Source organism: Sinocyclocheilus grahami, unplaced genomic scaffold, assembly GCF_001515645.1.
Source record: "Sinocyclocheilus grahami isolate Dianchi unplaced genomic scaffold, SAMN03320097.WGS_v1.1 scaffold451.1, whole genome shotgun sequence".
NCBI classification, from domain to species: domain Eukaryota; kingdom Metazoa; phylum Chordata; class Actinopteri; order Cypriniformes; family Cyprinidae; genus Sinocyclocheilus; species Sinocyclocheilus grahami.
The window spans coordinates 228,867-246,392 of NW_015505630.1; the positions used below are offsets into that span (position 1 = coordinate 228,867).

General features: G+C 38.2%; 2 protein-coding genes across 3 annotated transcripts in view; both read right to left on the reverse strand.

Moving 5' to 3' along the window:
- LOC107552471 (BTB/POZ domain-containing adapter for CUL3-mediated RhoA degradation protein 1-like) overlaps positions 1–4,528 on the reverse strand; it is a 6,471-nt gene extending 1,943 nt beyond the window's left edge. Inside the window, exons 1-5 of one of the 2 annotated variants that reach the window (XM_016234356.1) lie at positions 4,291–4,528; positions 2,689–2,771; positions 2,252–2,445; positions 1,483–1,652; positions 1,262–1,348 (exon numbers count right to left, since the gene is read on the reverse strand). In XM_016234356.1, coding sequence (XP_016089842.1) covers positions 1,262–1,348; positions 1,483–1,652; positions 2,252–2,445; positions 2,689–2,735 — 498 coding nt within the window. In that variant the 5' untranslated portion in view covers positions 2,736–2,771; positions 4,291–4,528. Of the gene's footprint in view, positions 1–1,261; positions 1,349–1,482; positions 1,653–2,251; positions 2,446–2,494; positions 2,772–4,290 lie in introns of both variants that reach the window. The other variant, XM_016234357.1, reaches the window with a different exon arrangement.
- Positions 4,529–5,341: 813 nt separating this feature from the next.
- LOC107552444 (seizure protein 6 homolog) lies at positions 5,342–16,767 on the reverse strand. The gene is made up of 15 exons (XM_016234326.1): positions 16,736–16,767; positions 16,241–16,440; positions 15,561–15,746; positions 15,287–15,470; positions 13,515–13,678; positions 13,152–13,346; positions 12,241–12,379; positions 11,950–12,146; positions 11,321–11,515; positions 10,973–11,167; positions 9,920–10,111; positions 9,794–9,832; positions 9,577–9,694; positions 8,940–9,051; positions 5,342–6,322 (listed from the first exon to the last, which is right to left on the reverse strand). Exons 1-15 carry the CDS (start codon positions 16,765–16,767, stop codon positions 6,293–6,295), a joined length of 2,178 nt encoding a protein of 725 aa, XP_016089812.1. The 3' UTR covers positions 5,342–6,292.
- Positions 16,768–17,526: the final 759 nt, after the last annotated feature.

The following is a 17,526-nucleotide window of genomic DNA, read 5'->3' on the forward strand; positions in this document are numbered from 1 at the left end:
ATAGGTTGGATGTCCAGATATAGATTTGTATCTGATTTAAAACCACATTTGGAATTGGCTCAGATCTAATGTGAAAAAATCAGATATTTTGTGGATTTTTGTCTTTATACGTGTGCGACGAATTCTGATCTGTGTCAGATGTGAGCAAAAAAAATCTGATTTCTGGCAAACACAGCCATAGAAACTTACACCACATGGCTAGGAGATGCATGAAAAAATGCATTCTAAAATCAGCTCGAAATATCAAACGTGTTTGATATCTTCTGACTGGATGGAAACATAGTCTGAATCTAAGGGTGCTTTCACAGCTGGCCCGTTGTTTCGGAACTTGGCTCATTTTCCCCCTTAGCTCAGTTCGTTTGGGCAAATGTGAACACGGCAATCACGCTCGGATCTGCACCAAAACAATCAGTCCGAGATCGACTGAACGAGGTGGGCTCGGCTCGATTGAAAACAAACTCTGGAGAGGTTCGGTTATAGTGAGAAAGCAATCCGATCTAACGGACCAACGAACCAGGCTATATCACAATGTATAATGGGTAATTACGTAAGTTCCGTGAAAAGCATTAGCTTTGTTGTTTTGCTAATACTTCAAAATGAACCTGTGAATGTCTGTGGGTGAAGCACGTCTTCGCCATTCAAAATAAAAGCGCACTTTTTAATTTTATAATCTCTTCTTCCTAGTAGGTGCATTTTAAAAATGTTTTCCCGATGAATCCTGGACTCCTGCTCAAAATTATACATTTATATAATGACAGCTACCAAAAAACCCAACAATAAGCCCGCAAAGCTGTTGTCATTCCATCCTGACGGATGACAGCTGTGACAGCTAGTGGAATCCCAGAAAATAAACCGTGGAACTTTGACAAATGAGAGAGTAGTTTACTCGCGCGTGACTTGTATTAACAAATTTGGTCCGCTTAGAAACTTTGCCATGTGAAAGCGAACCACACCAAGAATAAAAAGCAACATTGTAATAATTGTAATCCTTGTTTTGGAACAAAGCAATCGATCTACAGGTGTGAAAGCACCCTAAAAAACAACAACAACAACAAAAAACTAGTTTATTCCCATTGTACACTACATGATTTTCACGACTGACCAATATCTGCAGACTGGCTCTGACTTCTGGCAACAAGCGCCGACTCCTCCAGTCTGTGAATCAGGGAAAATCTCTGGGCAAAAGTTGTGTATTGCAGCCTAATGAGATTTCTTTTTTTTGGTCTAAGGGGGAAATAAATATTCCGTTCTGTTATCTCACCTTCCTACAGGTGGCTAGCATCCTCTGTTCCTCTTTGGCTGAAGTGATCATAGGAATGTGACATCCCCTGCAGACATCCCTCCATTTCTGCATCAACATCAAACAAGACATTAGTAAGTGAAAGTTAGTAAGCTCAAAGAAGCATTCGACTTCTCTATAGAAACATGCTATTTTGGACCAACACTGATGATACAGAAACACGGTCCAGTGGATCCTCTAACCTGTAATGTGGTGAGGCAGTGCTGCACAAGACCCTGGAGCCTGTAGTACTGCGCCTCCTTCAATACCTCCTCTAGCTCCCGTGTGTTTTCCGGCAAAGGAACCGTCCCGTCCCGCAGGAAGTTCAGCACCAGGGAAAAGTGTCTCCCACATCTGTCCAGCACCACCCAGCCTTAAAAAGCAAGTGAAGACTCATTTAAATACACATCTCTGATCTAGTTTCTGCATCTATTATAGCAGTATTATAGAAGTACTTGACCAGAAAAAGCTGTACTGGAGCTGATGTCATGCTACGCCACCCTTCTTTCACACTCTACCATTTTCTTTTGTTTTGCTTTGTTTTTTGAAAGAAATTAATACTTTTATTCAGCAAGAATGAAATTGCTTGAAAGTGAGAGTAAAAGGCATCTATAATGTTACAAAATATTTAGATTTTAAATAAATAATGTTCTTTTAAACTTTCATTAAAAATCCTGAAAAAAAAATATCAAGGAGCACAACATTGATAAAAAAATAAGAAATATCTTGATCAAGTCTGTGTATAGAATGATTTCTGAAGGATCATGTGACACTGAAGACTGGAGTAATGACTGAAGAAAATTCAGCTTTGCCATCAATAAATTACATTTTAAAATACATTAAAATAGAAAACAGTTATTTTATATTGCAGTAATATTTACTATATTTTTGATCAAATAAATGCAGCCTTGAGGCATTAAACCTTACAAACCCCAAACTTTTGAAAGGTAGTATTCTCATGCTTTTTCTTACCCTCAGAGTCTATGGTGACCTCTGTGCTCCCGTCACAAATACTCCTGAGCAGACTGTCCTCCTTGCTGAGCGTCTGGACTGTGGTGTAGTGGAGAGTTCCCCCCACATTGAGCTTCACATACTTACTCCCCGCCAGGCTCCTGCCGGCCTTTTCTTCCCCAACGTGGCTGGAGGGTGATGCAGCAGAACCGGACTTACCAACCCCAAACTTTTGAAAGGTAGTATTCTCATGCTTTTTCTTACCCTCAGAGTCTATGGTGACCTCTGTGCTTCCGTCACAAATACTCCTGAGCAGACTGTCCTCCTTGCTGAGCGTCTGGACTGTGGTGTAGTGGAGAGTTCCCCCCACATTGAGCTTCACATACTTACTCCCCGCCAGGCTCCTGCCGGCCTTTTCTTCCCCAACGTGGCTGGAGGGTGATGCAGCAGAACCGGACACAGTCACCACATTCCCACAAGATGAACCAGATGCCTCGGCAGACATCAGGGGAGTAGAAATCAAATACTACTTATTTGCTGCCTAAAGATATAAAGCACACAAATACAGAGAAGACAGAATTTCAGTCTGGTTGTTATGAGATGTCGTTATGCACAGTCATTCTGAAATGCAGTGGTTAAGGAATAGTTCATCCAAACTTGAATACTTCCTTCTCATGCCATTCCAAACCTGTATCATTTTCTTTCTTCTATGGAACACAAAAGGAGAGTTTCTAAAGGAGATACTTGTTTTCATGAATGTAATGAAACTGAATTAGGACTGGAGCTGTCAAGCACCCAAATTACAAAAAGCAGCATAAAAGCATCACAAAAATGATACACATGAATCATGCACTATATTCCAAGTACATATTCTACAGTAGCTTTGTGTGAGATCAAAATTTCAGTCCGTTATTGACTAAAAATCTGCAAGTAGCAATGTCCAATATGTGCACAAAATTGTTCTTTCGAGATTCTAGTCAGATCTTTTAAATCAGTTGATCCAGTTAATAAAACTGGTCTGAATGCTTCATTTACTAACTGAACTGATCCAGTTCTTGAGTTCAACTAAAATAGTTTCCCACTGGAGGGCAACATTTCCAGTGAAGAGCATCCGTTTATATGATTTCAAAACAATCATATGGTTTCAAAAGACTTGGAATACAGCACACAAGTCATATGGATACTTTTATGATGCTTTTAAAAACTCTTTTTATCATTTTGGATGCCTGACAGCCCCAGTCCTCATATGAAAAACTGTCCAGAATATTTGTGTAATACACAAAATATCTTTTGTGTTCTACTTACTTACTTTAGAGACAAATTACACAAATAATATCAAAATATTATTTTCTGTCTGAACTATTCATTTAAAAAGAAACTTAGCCAGTAGGACATCGAAGCAATCTCTAGTGATTACTCACATGTACAAAAGACAAAGTTTTACAAGAGCAAAATAAACCAATAAATGTTGTGACATCTTCAGAGATATGAGTGAACAAGATGTCAGTACACCGTTATATACAGTCATAAACTGTGCGCAGCTTATGTGACAACGACTGTAACTGTTTCCGAAAACACAAACAAAGACAGCATCCAAAAAGTCAGAAACATAACATATGAAATATAAAGCAATGCTTTTAGCATCTGTCATAGAGCATCCAAAGATCTCACTGGGGCATACCTAAAAACTAAAGCATATGGGAAATATAACACCCATTTAGTAGTACTCTGAGGCTTGTGAATATCTGTCCACACCACTGGGGAGGCCACAAATGTGTTTCTGTACTGATATCAGAGGAAATGGACAGAATTAGGTCAACACATTCAGTATGCTCTTAACTCCAGCTGAGAGATCTCGCTAATCCTCGTCTAGACCACACCAAATGTATTCCCCACCATTCACTAGTCATTTAATAACTTCACAACTGGCGATTAACGGGAAACACATCTACATAACGTGTCTAATGAATATGATGTCTGTCTCTTATATTGATAAGCTTATTAGCCCCTGAGCTAGCTCTTGATAACATTAGTGTGGCTGTCAACGAGCAAACACTCACCGAGCTGGGTCCCCGAGATAAGGTGCACAAAATATAAAGTATTCGCGGCGGACTGTTACATCTATAACACGAAGCCTGCCGTGATTTTTCACCAAATCATATTTTCCTCTGTTGTCTTGCAGCACGACTGTCTTCTTCCTCTTTCTTGCTTGCTGTGGGTGGACAATGGCTGCTTCCCCCCGCGAGGAGTCTTTCGTTGACTGATTGGTCCACATCAACGTCAATCAAGAGAGTCAATCCCGGTCCCGCCCCCAATAACAGAACAGCAGTGAAGCGTGTCTGAATTCAGCCAATCGTAAAAGGGCAGTTTTATTAGGTCAATGTTTTCTTCTATAACACAAAAATTTAGTTTCAATTTTAAAACATTCTCTTCTGTCTTGGGAACGTGAAATACGTAAATTAGTGTACCGTGTGATTGTGTATACACACACACAAGTATGTAAATGTTTGTATGTGTATATCTATATGATTGTGTGTATATATATATATATACACAGTGGTGTGAAAAAGTGTTGGCCCCCTTCCTGATTTCTTATTTTTTTGCATGTTGTTGTACATTATATACATACACACACATAAATTCAATATTTTGGCTAATGCAAGAAATACCAGTATGTATTATCCATAAAGATTTCATTTATGAAAGACACATTCACCATCCAACAGAGAATTTTATTTAATCTTAAATCTCAACAAATAAATGTCTTCATGACAAGTATATTATGTTGATAAATAAATAACAATCAAGTAATACTATAATGCAACAAAGCCCTCCACAACATGGGCTCTGGTAATGGCACAGTGGAAAAGACGAAACTCACTGCATATTAACAAGAAACCATGAGATAAACAAAAAAAAAATGCAATTTATAAAAAAGCATTTCAATTCGACTACTGCAAGCAGTTTTTTTCTGTATATATTTTCCTCAACATAGTGCATATGCAACAACATCAACTCTGATAACAATGACTGTAAGTATACTTGATCATGAATCTTAATGCAATTTATAAAAAAGCATTTCAATTCGACTACTGCAAGCAGTTTTTTTTCTGTATATATTTTCCTCAACATAGTGCATATGCAACAACATCAACTCTGATAACAATGACAGTAAGTATAATTGATCATGAATCCTAAGCTGAAGCGGTAAAATATACAATCGTTGCGTGCCGTAATCAAGAGGACATTCTGCTCCTCTGAAACATGGTCATTCAACATCAAGGAGAAATAGATTCTTAAGAAACAGCAAAGAACAATATGAAATGCTGGCATTGTCCTCATTTTACATAATAATGTGAGAAATACTATGGCAACTAGTGAAACGTGAAGTGACGTCACATTATGGGATGTATTTTGGCACTGAATCTGTTTGTACACTCAATATTCAATCAAAATATTTACATTCAATATGTTCTTGTCATCATGTATATGTATGTGTAAATGTGTGGCCATGTGTCTGTATACAAATATGGGAACATGAGAGTATAGTTTTCATGTTTCAGATTATATATATATATATATATATATATATATATATATATATTTGTGTACTTATCGTTGTCTCACTTGTGTCAAAGTCTCTCTCTTCCTCTCTCCCTATTCAATTTCTTTCTTTCTTTCACTCCATCACTTTACAGTCCTTAAGGCACCAAACCCTCTGTTATAAAACATGCCTGACTGTGGAAATCATACTAACAATACGTACTTACAACTTTTTTGTTGTTACTATCAGTATTTCATTACTCTAATGTACATATACAGCCAATAACATACACACACATGTAAACACACGCTAACATACTACACAGACAACTGCATAAACTCTTGATACGTACTTACATCAGTGAATCGACCGAGGGAGGAGAGAGAGACTGTGTAGAGTGGTATTTATGTGTTGTAATTAATTGAATAAAACGAATGAATGTCTTGCAAAGAGAGACAAATAACAGTATCCTTCCTTTTCAGTCACCCAAATTTTGGATTCATTTGCAGACTCCTGTCTCAGATGGACACCTCATACTCTCGTGTGTCCTACAGTGAGAGAGATAAACAAAACGCATGTTACTAGCAAATACGAAAAATCATCATCTAAAGCCTAGCAGTACTATCTAGTTTTTGAAAATCTTTAATTAAAGGTGGGGTAAGCGATTTTTCAAAAACGCTTTAGAAAACTGATTCGGGCCGACTAGCAAAACAAACTTGTAGCCAATCAGCAGTAAGGGGCGTGCACAGGATGGACATTAGCGAGCCGAGCTACAGAAAGATAGAGATGGCGGATAAAAAAACAAAAGAGGAAAACGAGTAAAAAATCTAAACGACGATGGGGGTCGGTGATGCGGTGGGCAAGTGACGTAACCAGTGTTGCAGCTTAACACCGGTATCACCATCAACACCGTCTATCGCGGCAAGCCTAATCCAGTGTATATATATCTATGGTGTAGACAGCATCACTGATTATAATGAGTTCTATAGTATTTTGTCGCACCGCGCCACTCGCGTCCGGTGTAGACACAGTGTAACACTGGATTTGCTTTGTTTCACAGAACTAATCATTGCCTGGGTTGCGTACGTATGTGTGGGGCGAAGCTATCAAAATAGGGGCGAGACCCTTTTGGGGTAGGGGCGTGTTTGTTTTGGTGATTTCAAATGTCAATATTGGCTACCAGAAATCGCTTACCCCACCTTTAATATAATATAAAACAGATAAATCGACACTAAATACAACAAAAAAGATAGAAACCACCCTTTTTAATAAAATGTGTATGATGACGCAGCAGCATCTGCACTACCGTTTAAAAGTCTGGTGTCAGTATGATTTTATTGCTTTAAAAAAGAAAACAGAAACTAACACTTTTATTAAGCAAAGATGCTTTAAATTGATTAAAAGACATTTATGACTGAGCTTTCTATTAATCAAATAATCCTGAAAAAGCAGGATTTTCACAAAATAAAATTTAAAAAAATTGTTTTCAACATTGATAATGATAAGGAATGTTTTTTGAACAGCAAATCAGCATATTAGAATAATTTCTGAAGGTTCATGTGACACTGAAGCCTGGAGTAATTATGCTATGTAAAATATATTAAAATGAAAAACAATTATTTTAAATGTAATAACAGTAAAATAACAGTAAAATAGAAATAATAGTATCTCACAATATTTCTGGTTTTACTGTATTTTTGATCAAATAACTGCAGCCTTGGTGAGCATAAGAGACTTCTTTCAAAAACATTAAACTAGGGATGCACCTATACCACTTTTTCCAGTACTCGCCCGAAACGGATACTTTTATTTTTGGTACTTGCCGATACCGAGTACCAATACCAATATTTTCATTGCATTTGTACATTTTTTAAATATTGGGTACAGAAACCAAAAGAGTATGTATAATGTTAGTTGGTTAACTTAATTTATCAAATAGATACAGTCAAACCAAAATTTATTCAGACACCTTCAACATTTCTCACATTATCACAGTTTATTCGCTATAGTTAAGAAAATGGTAATAAAATATGACAAGAACTCAGAGTTAAACTGTGTCAGAACAAATTCAGCTTGATAATGTTAGATAACTTTGATAGAAAGGTATGTAATGGATTACATTAAACCAAAATTTATTCATACAGCTGTCAATATTTACACAACTATCAATACTTAGTCTGGCAACCCTTAGCCTTAATGACAGCCTGTAGTCTCCTGGGCATGCTGTCATCCAGCTTCATGAAAACCTGAACTTCAATTTTTTCCCAGACTCAGTCTGAATTATTTTTGGTCCCAAATGTGTATAAATTTTTCTGGTAGTCCACTGTATGAAGAATTTTTGGGTATAATATGTCACAGTTTACTTTATTTTGCTATCCTCACTTACATAAATGAACTATAGTGTCCTGCACCCACTAGTAAAAAAATATAAAAAATTATATCTGGTCTCTGAATAATTTTTGGTTTGACTATATCCATTCCAGTGATGTCTGTGAGAAAGGGATTGGATTGGATTTCAGGGTTGGAGCTGAACTCTGCAGGACTGCAGCTCTCTAGGACCGAACTTGCCTACCCCTGACCTAGTGGAATTTGTACTTACAAACTGTTAGGATGTGTTCCTGAACACCAAGAAACCAAAGTAATGTTCACACATTGATTTTCTCTTTAGGGAATCATAGTCTGTTTGCTATCTTCGATCTTGCAGATCTTCCAGCACAGCATTATTTTTATATATAGAAATATGTAATTACACTACCATTTAAAAGTTTGGGTTTAATGTAGGGATGCGTATCGGTATCGGGCCCGATACTGGGCTCCTGTACTCGTACTCGTACTCGTAAAAATGTCCCGATACCAAACGCCGATACCATACAGCATGTGATAAGTACCGACAACAGACAGCAAAATGGAGTTATTAGAGATTAAAGATGTCTACGAAGTATATGTATGCAATGAATATAAAACATTCAGTATTAATGCCTGTATTGCTGATTTGCGCCAGCCGCTAAGCAAATCACGCTGAGTGGACTGCCTATAGCCTTAGTAATCCTGAAGACATTGATTAGCTTGTTCAGGTGTGTTTGATTAGGGTTGGAGCTGAACTCTGCAGGACTGCGGCTCTCTAGGACCGAACTTGCCTACCCCTGCACTAGGTGAGCATCTTACCCCCGCCTCATAGAGAGGGTTGTTAAAGTCAGACTCCACCGTTATGGGACTGTAGGAGTGGGTGTGAGAGAGAGACTTCCAGAACAACGGTTTCCACTGCCACCTACACACACTGAGAGAGACAGGAAGAGATGACGAGAGAGGTGTTAGTGCAGAAGAGCTAAATAAGGAACAGCTGTGAAGGAGGTTTTGACAATCAGGGAAAATAACTGAATTTTAAAGTCAACAGGAAATAGTGCTAGCAAACCGTTATGCTTTAGTAAAGGTATATATTTCAGAGTCAAATGCAAGGCAGGATTAATTTTATCCATAGGGAACTGGATTAGGAAATTGTGGAATGTGGCCACTCCAAGCTATCTATCTATCTATCTAATTTCCTGACCAAGAAGCAACAATTACCTTTTCTCTGAAATAAGGTTCAATATTATGCAAAATAAGAAAAAAAAATCCAAAGATGATCATTGTAATTATTTACTAGCAATTTCTCAGTGAAAATTAAAAAAAATAAAAAATTATTAAAACAATTTTTCCAAATGTTTGTTCAGTGTAATAAGAAAGGTAATAGGGCCAATTTTGATTTCATGTTAACTTTAACACAAACCAAAATCATTCAGAAACACAAGCATGCCAAACTTACTTGGTGTAGTACATGTAGATTCCACCAATAAGAAGGATGACCAGAATGATTGGCAGGATAATAGCCAATGCAATGTTCTCACTCAGCATTTGATGAGAGGCCTCTAATGACTGAGAAACTGCAAAGAGTGGAAGTTAATAACATGAACATCATTATGTGACATAGTGGGCCAAATGATCAAATATGAATAGTTCTTAACAATGATAACCAACGTTACCCTCCAATTTATGATCATCCAGTAGCCCTTCATAGGCCACTGCAAATAAATAAAACATGATATTTTCAAACTCTTCAGATAGAAATGCCAACTCGCTATGTATTAGACTAGTTCACTTCCACATACCTTTACAGAAGGGTGGTGGGCTATTCCACTGAGAGGGGTGTCCTGGGACACAGTTGATGATGACTTCCCCAATGAGCTCATAACCCTCATAGCAGAAGAAACGCAGTGTCTCACCTGCCTGGTAACTGTGCTTGTACAGAGTCTGGTAACCATTGTCAGGCACGCCAGGGTTTGGGCATGGATCATATTTTACTGTTCAGCAGACAAATAGAGGGCAACATGGTTCATTGATGATTTATAGGTTAATACATTAGAGAGAAATCTTCACTGGTACTTGGGACAAAATATTTAGCTGTATCTGTAATGTTTTATCCTGCATGTACTAGCATTCACAAGTTTGGGGTCAGTAAGGTTTTGTTCAAGCTTTTGAAGTCTCTCATGATTACCAAGCCTGCGTTTATTTGATCAACAATACAGTAAAACGGTTATCTTATTAAATATTATTATCATTTAAAATAACTGTTTAAAACATTTTTACAGTGTAATTTATTCCTGTGATGCAAAGCTGAATTTTCAGCATCATTACTCCAGTCTTCAGTGTCACATGATCCTTCTGAAATTATTCTAATATGCTGATTTGCTGCTCAAGAAACATTTCTTAAAATGATCAATGTTGAAAACAGTTGTGCTGATTAATAATTTTGTGGATTTTTTTACAGCATGTATCTGAAATCTAAAATTTTTAATTACATAGTAAATGCCTTTACTGTCACTTCTGATCAATATAATGCATCCCTGCTTAGTAAAAGTATTAATTTAAAAGATCTTACTGACCCCAAACTTTTGAAAGTAGGGTATGATTTAGTCATTTAACATTATTTAAGACCTCATTAAGATTGTCAATTGATTAAAATCTTTAATTATTTTTTTTATTTCAATTATTGTTGTTGTATTTAATCATATGCATGAATGCATTCATTTTGACAGCCATACTTATTTATATTAATCAATTTCAAAAACCTCTGAATTAAATCTATACAGAATCAAGGGGGAAAAAATCAAACACAATCCCCCACATACCTCATCATGTGCACAAAAATAACATGTACTCACAGACACACTTTGGGCTGCGGTCGCTCCATTTGGGCATGCCGGTGTCTCTGCCATGGCAGGAGATCTGGTTCGGGCCTTCCAGCTGATAACCTTGGTTACATGTGAAGCGTACCACTGTTCCCACAGCGAAACCAGACTCCGGATGTACTGAGCGTGCTCCATTGACTACTTCTCCTGGATCAGGGCACTGCTGGACTAGAGGGACATCAAAGCCAGGAGAAAAGAGAGTGTGTACAGTATTAATCAAGTAATCAAACCAGTAAATGATGAGTCTACTAAATGATGAACAATCAAAGTGAACCATTAAATACATCAATGTGTTCCAAAGATAAACATAACACGGCTCACTTTTCACACAGGTGGGCGGATTGTTGCTCCAGGAGAGATCCCACTGGCAGGTGATGATATCAGAGCCAACAATGTCATAACCAGGCTGACACTGATAGGTTAATACACTGCCTCTCACCAGAGACGGGTGGGAGGAGCTGCTCCAGCCAAACTCAATTTGTGGAAGGACAGGACATGTGTCGTTTGGTTCCACCTCTGCAAGAAATAAAAGGAAGTGGCATCACTGTAAGCTAGAGATTTAGATTTTTTGGGGGAAAGTCGTGGCCTAATGATTAAGCGAGTCGGACTCGTAACCCGAAGGTTGCGGGTTCGAGTCTCGTACTGGCAGGGATTGTCGGTGGGGGGCGTGAATGTACAGTGCCCTCTCCCACCTTCAGTACCACAACTGAGATGCCCTTGAGCAAGGCACCGAACCCCAACTGCTCCCCTGCCGCCGCAGCATAAATGGCTGCACACTGTTCCGGGTGTGTGTTCACGGTGTGTGTGTGTGTTCACTGCTGTGTGTGTGCACTTTGGATGGGATAAATGCAAAGCACTAATTCCAATTATGGGTCACCATACTTGGCCACATGTCACGTCACTTTTTTTTTCACTTTATACAGGAAAAGGACAACCCCTTTGACGTTTACCTCTGTAGTGAATGAGGAAGCCTTGGCTCAGTATAAATGTAGAGTCATCGGGATCGCTCTGAAACTGAATTGTGACCTCTGAACCTCCTGATACAGCCCTGAACCTTTCTCTTGAGCCCAGGTACTGGCCAATCACATGTGACGTCAGATCATGGCCATCAAATAGAGTGAGAATGTCGTTATGACGGATGTTCAAACTGCAAGCAAAAGATAGGAAAATAGAAAATAAAATAGAATTAAACCTAAAACAGAATTAAGCACAAACTGTTTCAATCAAATAGATATACTTACATTTGTACATCCAGTTCAATGCGCTTGTCCTCGCTGACATGTATTTGCCACACACAGTCCTGCCCCTTAGAGTAGCTCTGTGGCCAGTCAGGTGACAACACAGTTCCCACTGGGTCTGTGAGCTCCCCGCCACACAAAGCTGAGAAGAGGAGAAAGAGAAGGAATCATATTAAAACAGTTTTCATATTATTAGGCCAGAGTGATTATATAAGTAAGTTCCTTGAATGCCTAGTAGGTACAATTTAAGACTCTTGTGAAATTTGCTTCAAGACGGAATGAAGGATCAGCTTTGAACCACTTTAACGTTAAAAGGATTATTTTCTTTATAATTCGCACTGAATTAATGAAGTAAATTGACAGTAAATTGACTAATATAGATGTGCAGTTTGTGAATGAATGACAACACCACCTTTCAGAAGTTTGAGGTCGGTAAGATTTTTCAATGATGAATTTTTCAATCCACCAAGGTTGCATTTATTTGATTACAAATACAGTACATATTGTGAAATAGTGAAATAATATTACAATTTAAATAATTGCTTTCTAATTTAATATATTTTTAAAATGCAATTTATTTCTGTGATAGCAAAGTTGAAATTTCAACATCATTACATCGTTACACATGACAGTGTCACATGATCCTTCAGAAATCATTCCAATATGCTGATTTGATGCTCAACAAACATTTGTTGTGCTGCTTAATATTTTATTTTTTCAGCATTCTTTAATGAAGTACAGCATTAATTTGAAATGAAATATTTTTGTAACAATGTAAAAGTCTTTACTGTCATTTTTTATTAATTTAATGTGTGCTTGATGAATTGAAGTATTAATTTCTTTAATAAAAACATATAAATCACCAAATTTATGAATGGTAGTGTACAGATATTGTACATATGTGATATGTCTACCTCTGCAGACAGGTTCACTCTCATTCCAGTGAGGGTCATTGGGGTCAACACACTCCATAACTCCTGAGCCTTGCTCCATGACGAAACCAGGAGAGCATGAGAAGGTTACTATAGTACCCAATGGGAAGGTGATGTCACTGCTGCTGAAATTCCCATGAGGCAGGTAAGGTTCATAACAGTGTTCCCCATCAAAGGCTGAAAGAGAAAGAAGAGGAAGGATGTTAAATTATTAAGTAATACTGCATTCATGTAACATATCAGTGTTTGTGTCAATGAAATTTTTAAAAAATTACAAAGTTTATAGGGGTATATGGTTTATAGTAATGAAATTTATTTTGTTGAATGTGTACCATGTTGTCTTACCCTCATAGCGGAGTGCCAGCAGCAGTGGGATGGAAGAAGAATCTGCTGTGAGCTCCACATAGAGAGACATTCCCTCACTCACGAAGCCTCGTTCTGGAACGTCATCCAGATCCGAGTCGAAGAGGAGCGGCGCTATAGAGCTATTCCCACTACGCACAATCAGCCTAGGAAAGGGATGAAGGGGAATGGAAAGGGAACCAAAAGAACATTAAAGGGGTCATATGATGCGTTTTCAATTTTTCCTTTCTCTTTGGAGTGTTACAAGCTCTTGGTGCGTAAAGAAGATCTGTAAAGTTGCAAAGACTAAAGTCTCAAATCCAAAGAGATATTCTTTATCAAAGTTAAGAGTCAGCCTCGCCTACCTAAAACAGCTCGTTCTAACATGCCCCCACATACCTACGTTGCTATGTGGGAAGATTTGCATAACGCCGCCCAAATGTTCACGCAAAGAAAGAAGGCGTAACTTTTATTCTCGCTGTAGTTTTTTTGTTTCCGCTGTCGTGTCGTAAAGACGCTGTGTGCTTCGTTGTGAAAGCGAAACTACTTTGTTTGGTCTTCCAAAAGAGGACGATATCTGCTTCGTCATGCCTAGAGCTGATCTGTGCTGGTCACTGAGGAAATACTACAACTTCGCGCTGTGGATCGCTGGATCGGCTTTCACCGTGGATGAAGCGGAGTCCAGCCCGGAGTTGTCACATGTCCTTCCGGATGCTCCTTCGTCGAAATCGCCAGCCGCGCCGTTCTCAAGCCCGCGCCTCTGCACACTCTAACCCTCACGCCATTCCTCACGCTAGCCCCCGGCCTCTGCTCACTGTAGGCACCCGTGTGTGATGCTGTTTCGTTGTGAAAGCGAAATTACTTTGTTTGGTCTTCCAATAATGGACACGACTAGAAATCAGTGATTAAGTTGTATTTACAACACTGTTCCAGAACAGTTCAATCCAAATATTCAGATGTGTCCAGCACATTTTATGGAGGACTGTTTCCTGGAAGAGTAGACTACAATGTCGGCTGTTCTGACTCAAAGACTGTAAGTACATCTTTTATATTTAAAGAGTTTTTATATTTTATATATTTAAAGCGAGTTTTTTTGGGCAGTGTAGAGTAGGGCTTGTTGTTTGTCATTTCTCCGATCACAAATGCAGACATGGTTTTATGTTTACGCAATGCAACGCGTAAAAAGACAGTATAAGTCATTATAATCCATAATTATGTCCCCACTGGATGCAACGAATGCCTCATTTATAATGGGTTTTCATGTTTTTGTCTCATCGCTCCGGCCGGACAGGGCATCAACACAGTATGGTGAGGGGCATAACATTTCCGTCACACACTTGAGGTATTCGGCCAATCACAACGCACTGGATAGCTGGCCAATCACAGCACACCTCACTTTTTCACACCTCGTTTCAAAAAAAGGGGCATAGAGGAGAAACAATAATGTACAGTATGTGGAAAATAATGTGTTTTTTAACCTTAAACCGCATAAACACATTTCATTACACCAAATACTGTTCCTTTTAGCAGCATCATATGACCCCTTTAAGAAAAGTGTGACATTAAAAGAAAGGAATGATCCACGAAAGACTGTAGTAGAAGAAGTAGTAGATCTCATTTGGTGTTCATTCATCAACAGAAAACTTCAGTATAGCTTGTACATTTTCTAAATATATACAGTATTGCAACTACATGAGCGGAGACAATAATAAAAAATAAGATACAAAATAAGTAACTTAATAGCCTACACAAGATTAAGAAAGACGTGAACTTACTTGTCATTGTCTTCATCAAGAGCCACCCTCTCAAAATGGAGGTGGAGCCTGTGGCTTTCCTTGGCTTCCAGCAGCCAATGGCAGCTCAGGTTGCTACCGCTGCTATGGTTACTTGCAGAGGGGAGGGTTGGGGACAGAATGCGTCCAACAGTAGCATTTCTAATCCACCCTCCACAAGATACAGCTTTAATATACAAAAAACACACGTGAATGTCTTCAAGCAACTGTAGATATTGAAAAATAATAAAATAACCGAACGAAAAGCGCAACCCACCCACACACTGGGGTTCTGGGGTGCTCCATTTGGGTCGGGTGGAATTCAAACAGGTTGCAACCTCATGACCTCTGACCTCAAATCCAGGATCACAATGGAAGTGAGCCTGACCTCCAGGATGAATATCAGTTACGGTCACTCCACCGCCCTCAGGGGAGAGGGGAAATGAGCAGGACAGGAGGAACGCTGGAATGGGGTTTCAAAAGAACAAGACAACTCTGTCATTCCTGTCATGTCAAAACTGAGAAATGACACTTGCTTACAGTACAGTGCAAAAGTTTTGGGGTCAGTTAGTTATTAAGAAAATAATCATTTTATTTGGCAAGGATGCATTGATTGATCAAAAGTGACAGTAAAGACATTTATAATGATAAAAGATTGCTAATCCAAATACATACTGTTCTTACTCATACTGCAGCACAACTGTTTTCGACATTGATAATAATACGAAACGTGCATTGAGCACCAAATCAGCAAATTAGACTGATTTCTGAAGGATCATGTGACACTGAAACAGTTATTTTAAATTACAATAATATTTCACAACTTTATTGTATTAATGTGTTTTTTAGCAAATAAATGCAGGCTTGGTGAGCATAAGAGATTTTTTTTTTATTAAAAAAATCTTACAACCCCAAACTTTTGAACGGTAGTCTAAATCTTTGTTACAAGAAAAATACCTTGATAGTGAAAGCTGAAAACACCATGATTGGCTTGCTTCAGGCTCTTATAGTGGATCTGCACTTGGTTGGTTGAGCTACGAATCACCTGACCTTTGCTCATTAGCGTCTCATTGGCTAAAAGCTCAGGCGCTGTCGCACCCAGCTCCAGAATGGTAAGTGACTCCTCCTTGGACAAGTTTACTTTCTTCCAGCAAAAACTGTGGACACCATTTTTTTAAATGAACGGACAGCCTGGGTTCAAGCAAACAAGAGAAAAAAGAAGTAGTAAGAGGGAAAGAAGGATAAAAATTTAAAGATTAAAGTTAAGGGAGATAGTAAGTCATATAGGTTGTGATCTTGAAGAACCCATGAAATCAAAACAAGAGTTTTGAGACTTTTATTTCACATGTTAGATTTGAAGTCAAATGTTCGCTCATAAAAGTTTATATATATACTGAACAAAATTATAAATGCAACACTTTTGTTTTTGCCCCCATTTTTCATGAGCTGAACTCAAAGATCTTAGCAAAAACTGTGGACACCATTTTTTTTTAAATGAACGGACAGCCTGGGTGCAAGCAAACAAGAGAAAAAAGTAAGAGGGAAAGAAGGATAAAAATGTAAAGATTAAAGTTAAGGGAGATAGTAAGTCATATAGGTTGTGATCTTGAAGAACCCATGAAATCAAAACAAGAGTTTTGAGACTTTTATTTCACATGTTAGATTTGAAGTCAAATGTTCGCTCATAAAAGTTTATATATATACTGAACAAAATTATAAACGCAACACTTTTGTTTTTGCCCCCATTTTTCATGAGCTGAACTCAAAGATCTAAGACTTTCTCTATGTACACAAAAGGCCTATTTCTTTCAAATATTGTTCACAAATCTGTCTAAGAGAAATGAACATTCAATTCACGGGCAAAAGCTCTGGTGGACATTCCTGCAGTCAGCATGCCAATTGCACACTCCCTCAAAACTTGCGACATCTGTGGCATTGTGCTGTGTGATAAAACTGCACATTTTAGAGTGGCCTTTTATTGTGGCCAGCCTAAGGCACACCTGTGCAATAATCATGCTGTCTAATCAGCATCTTGATATGCCACACCTGTGAGGTGGATGGATTATCTCGGCAAAGGAGAAGTGCTCACTAACACACATTTAGACAGATTTGTGAACAATATTTGAGAGAAATAGGCCTTTTGTGAACATAGAAAAAGTCTTAGATCTTTGAGTTCAGCTCATGAAAAATGGGGGCAAAAACAAAAGTGTTGCGTTTATAATTTTGTTCAGTGTATATATATA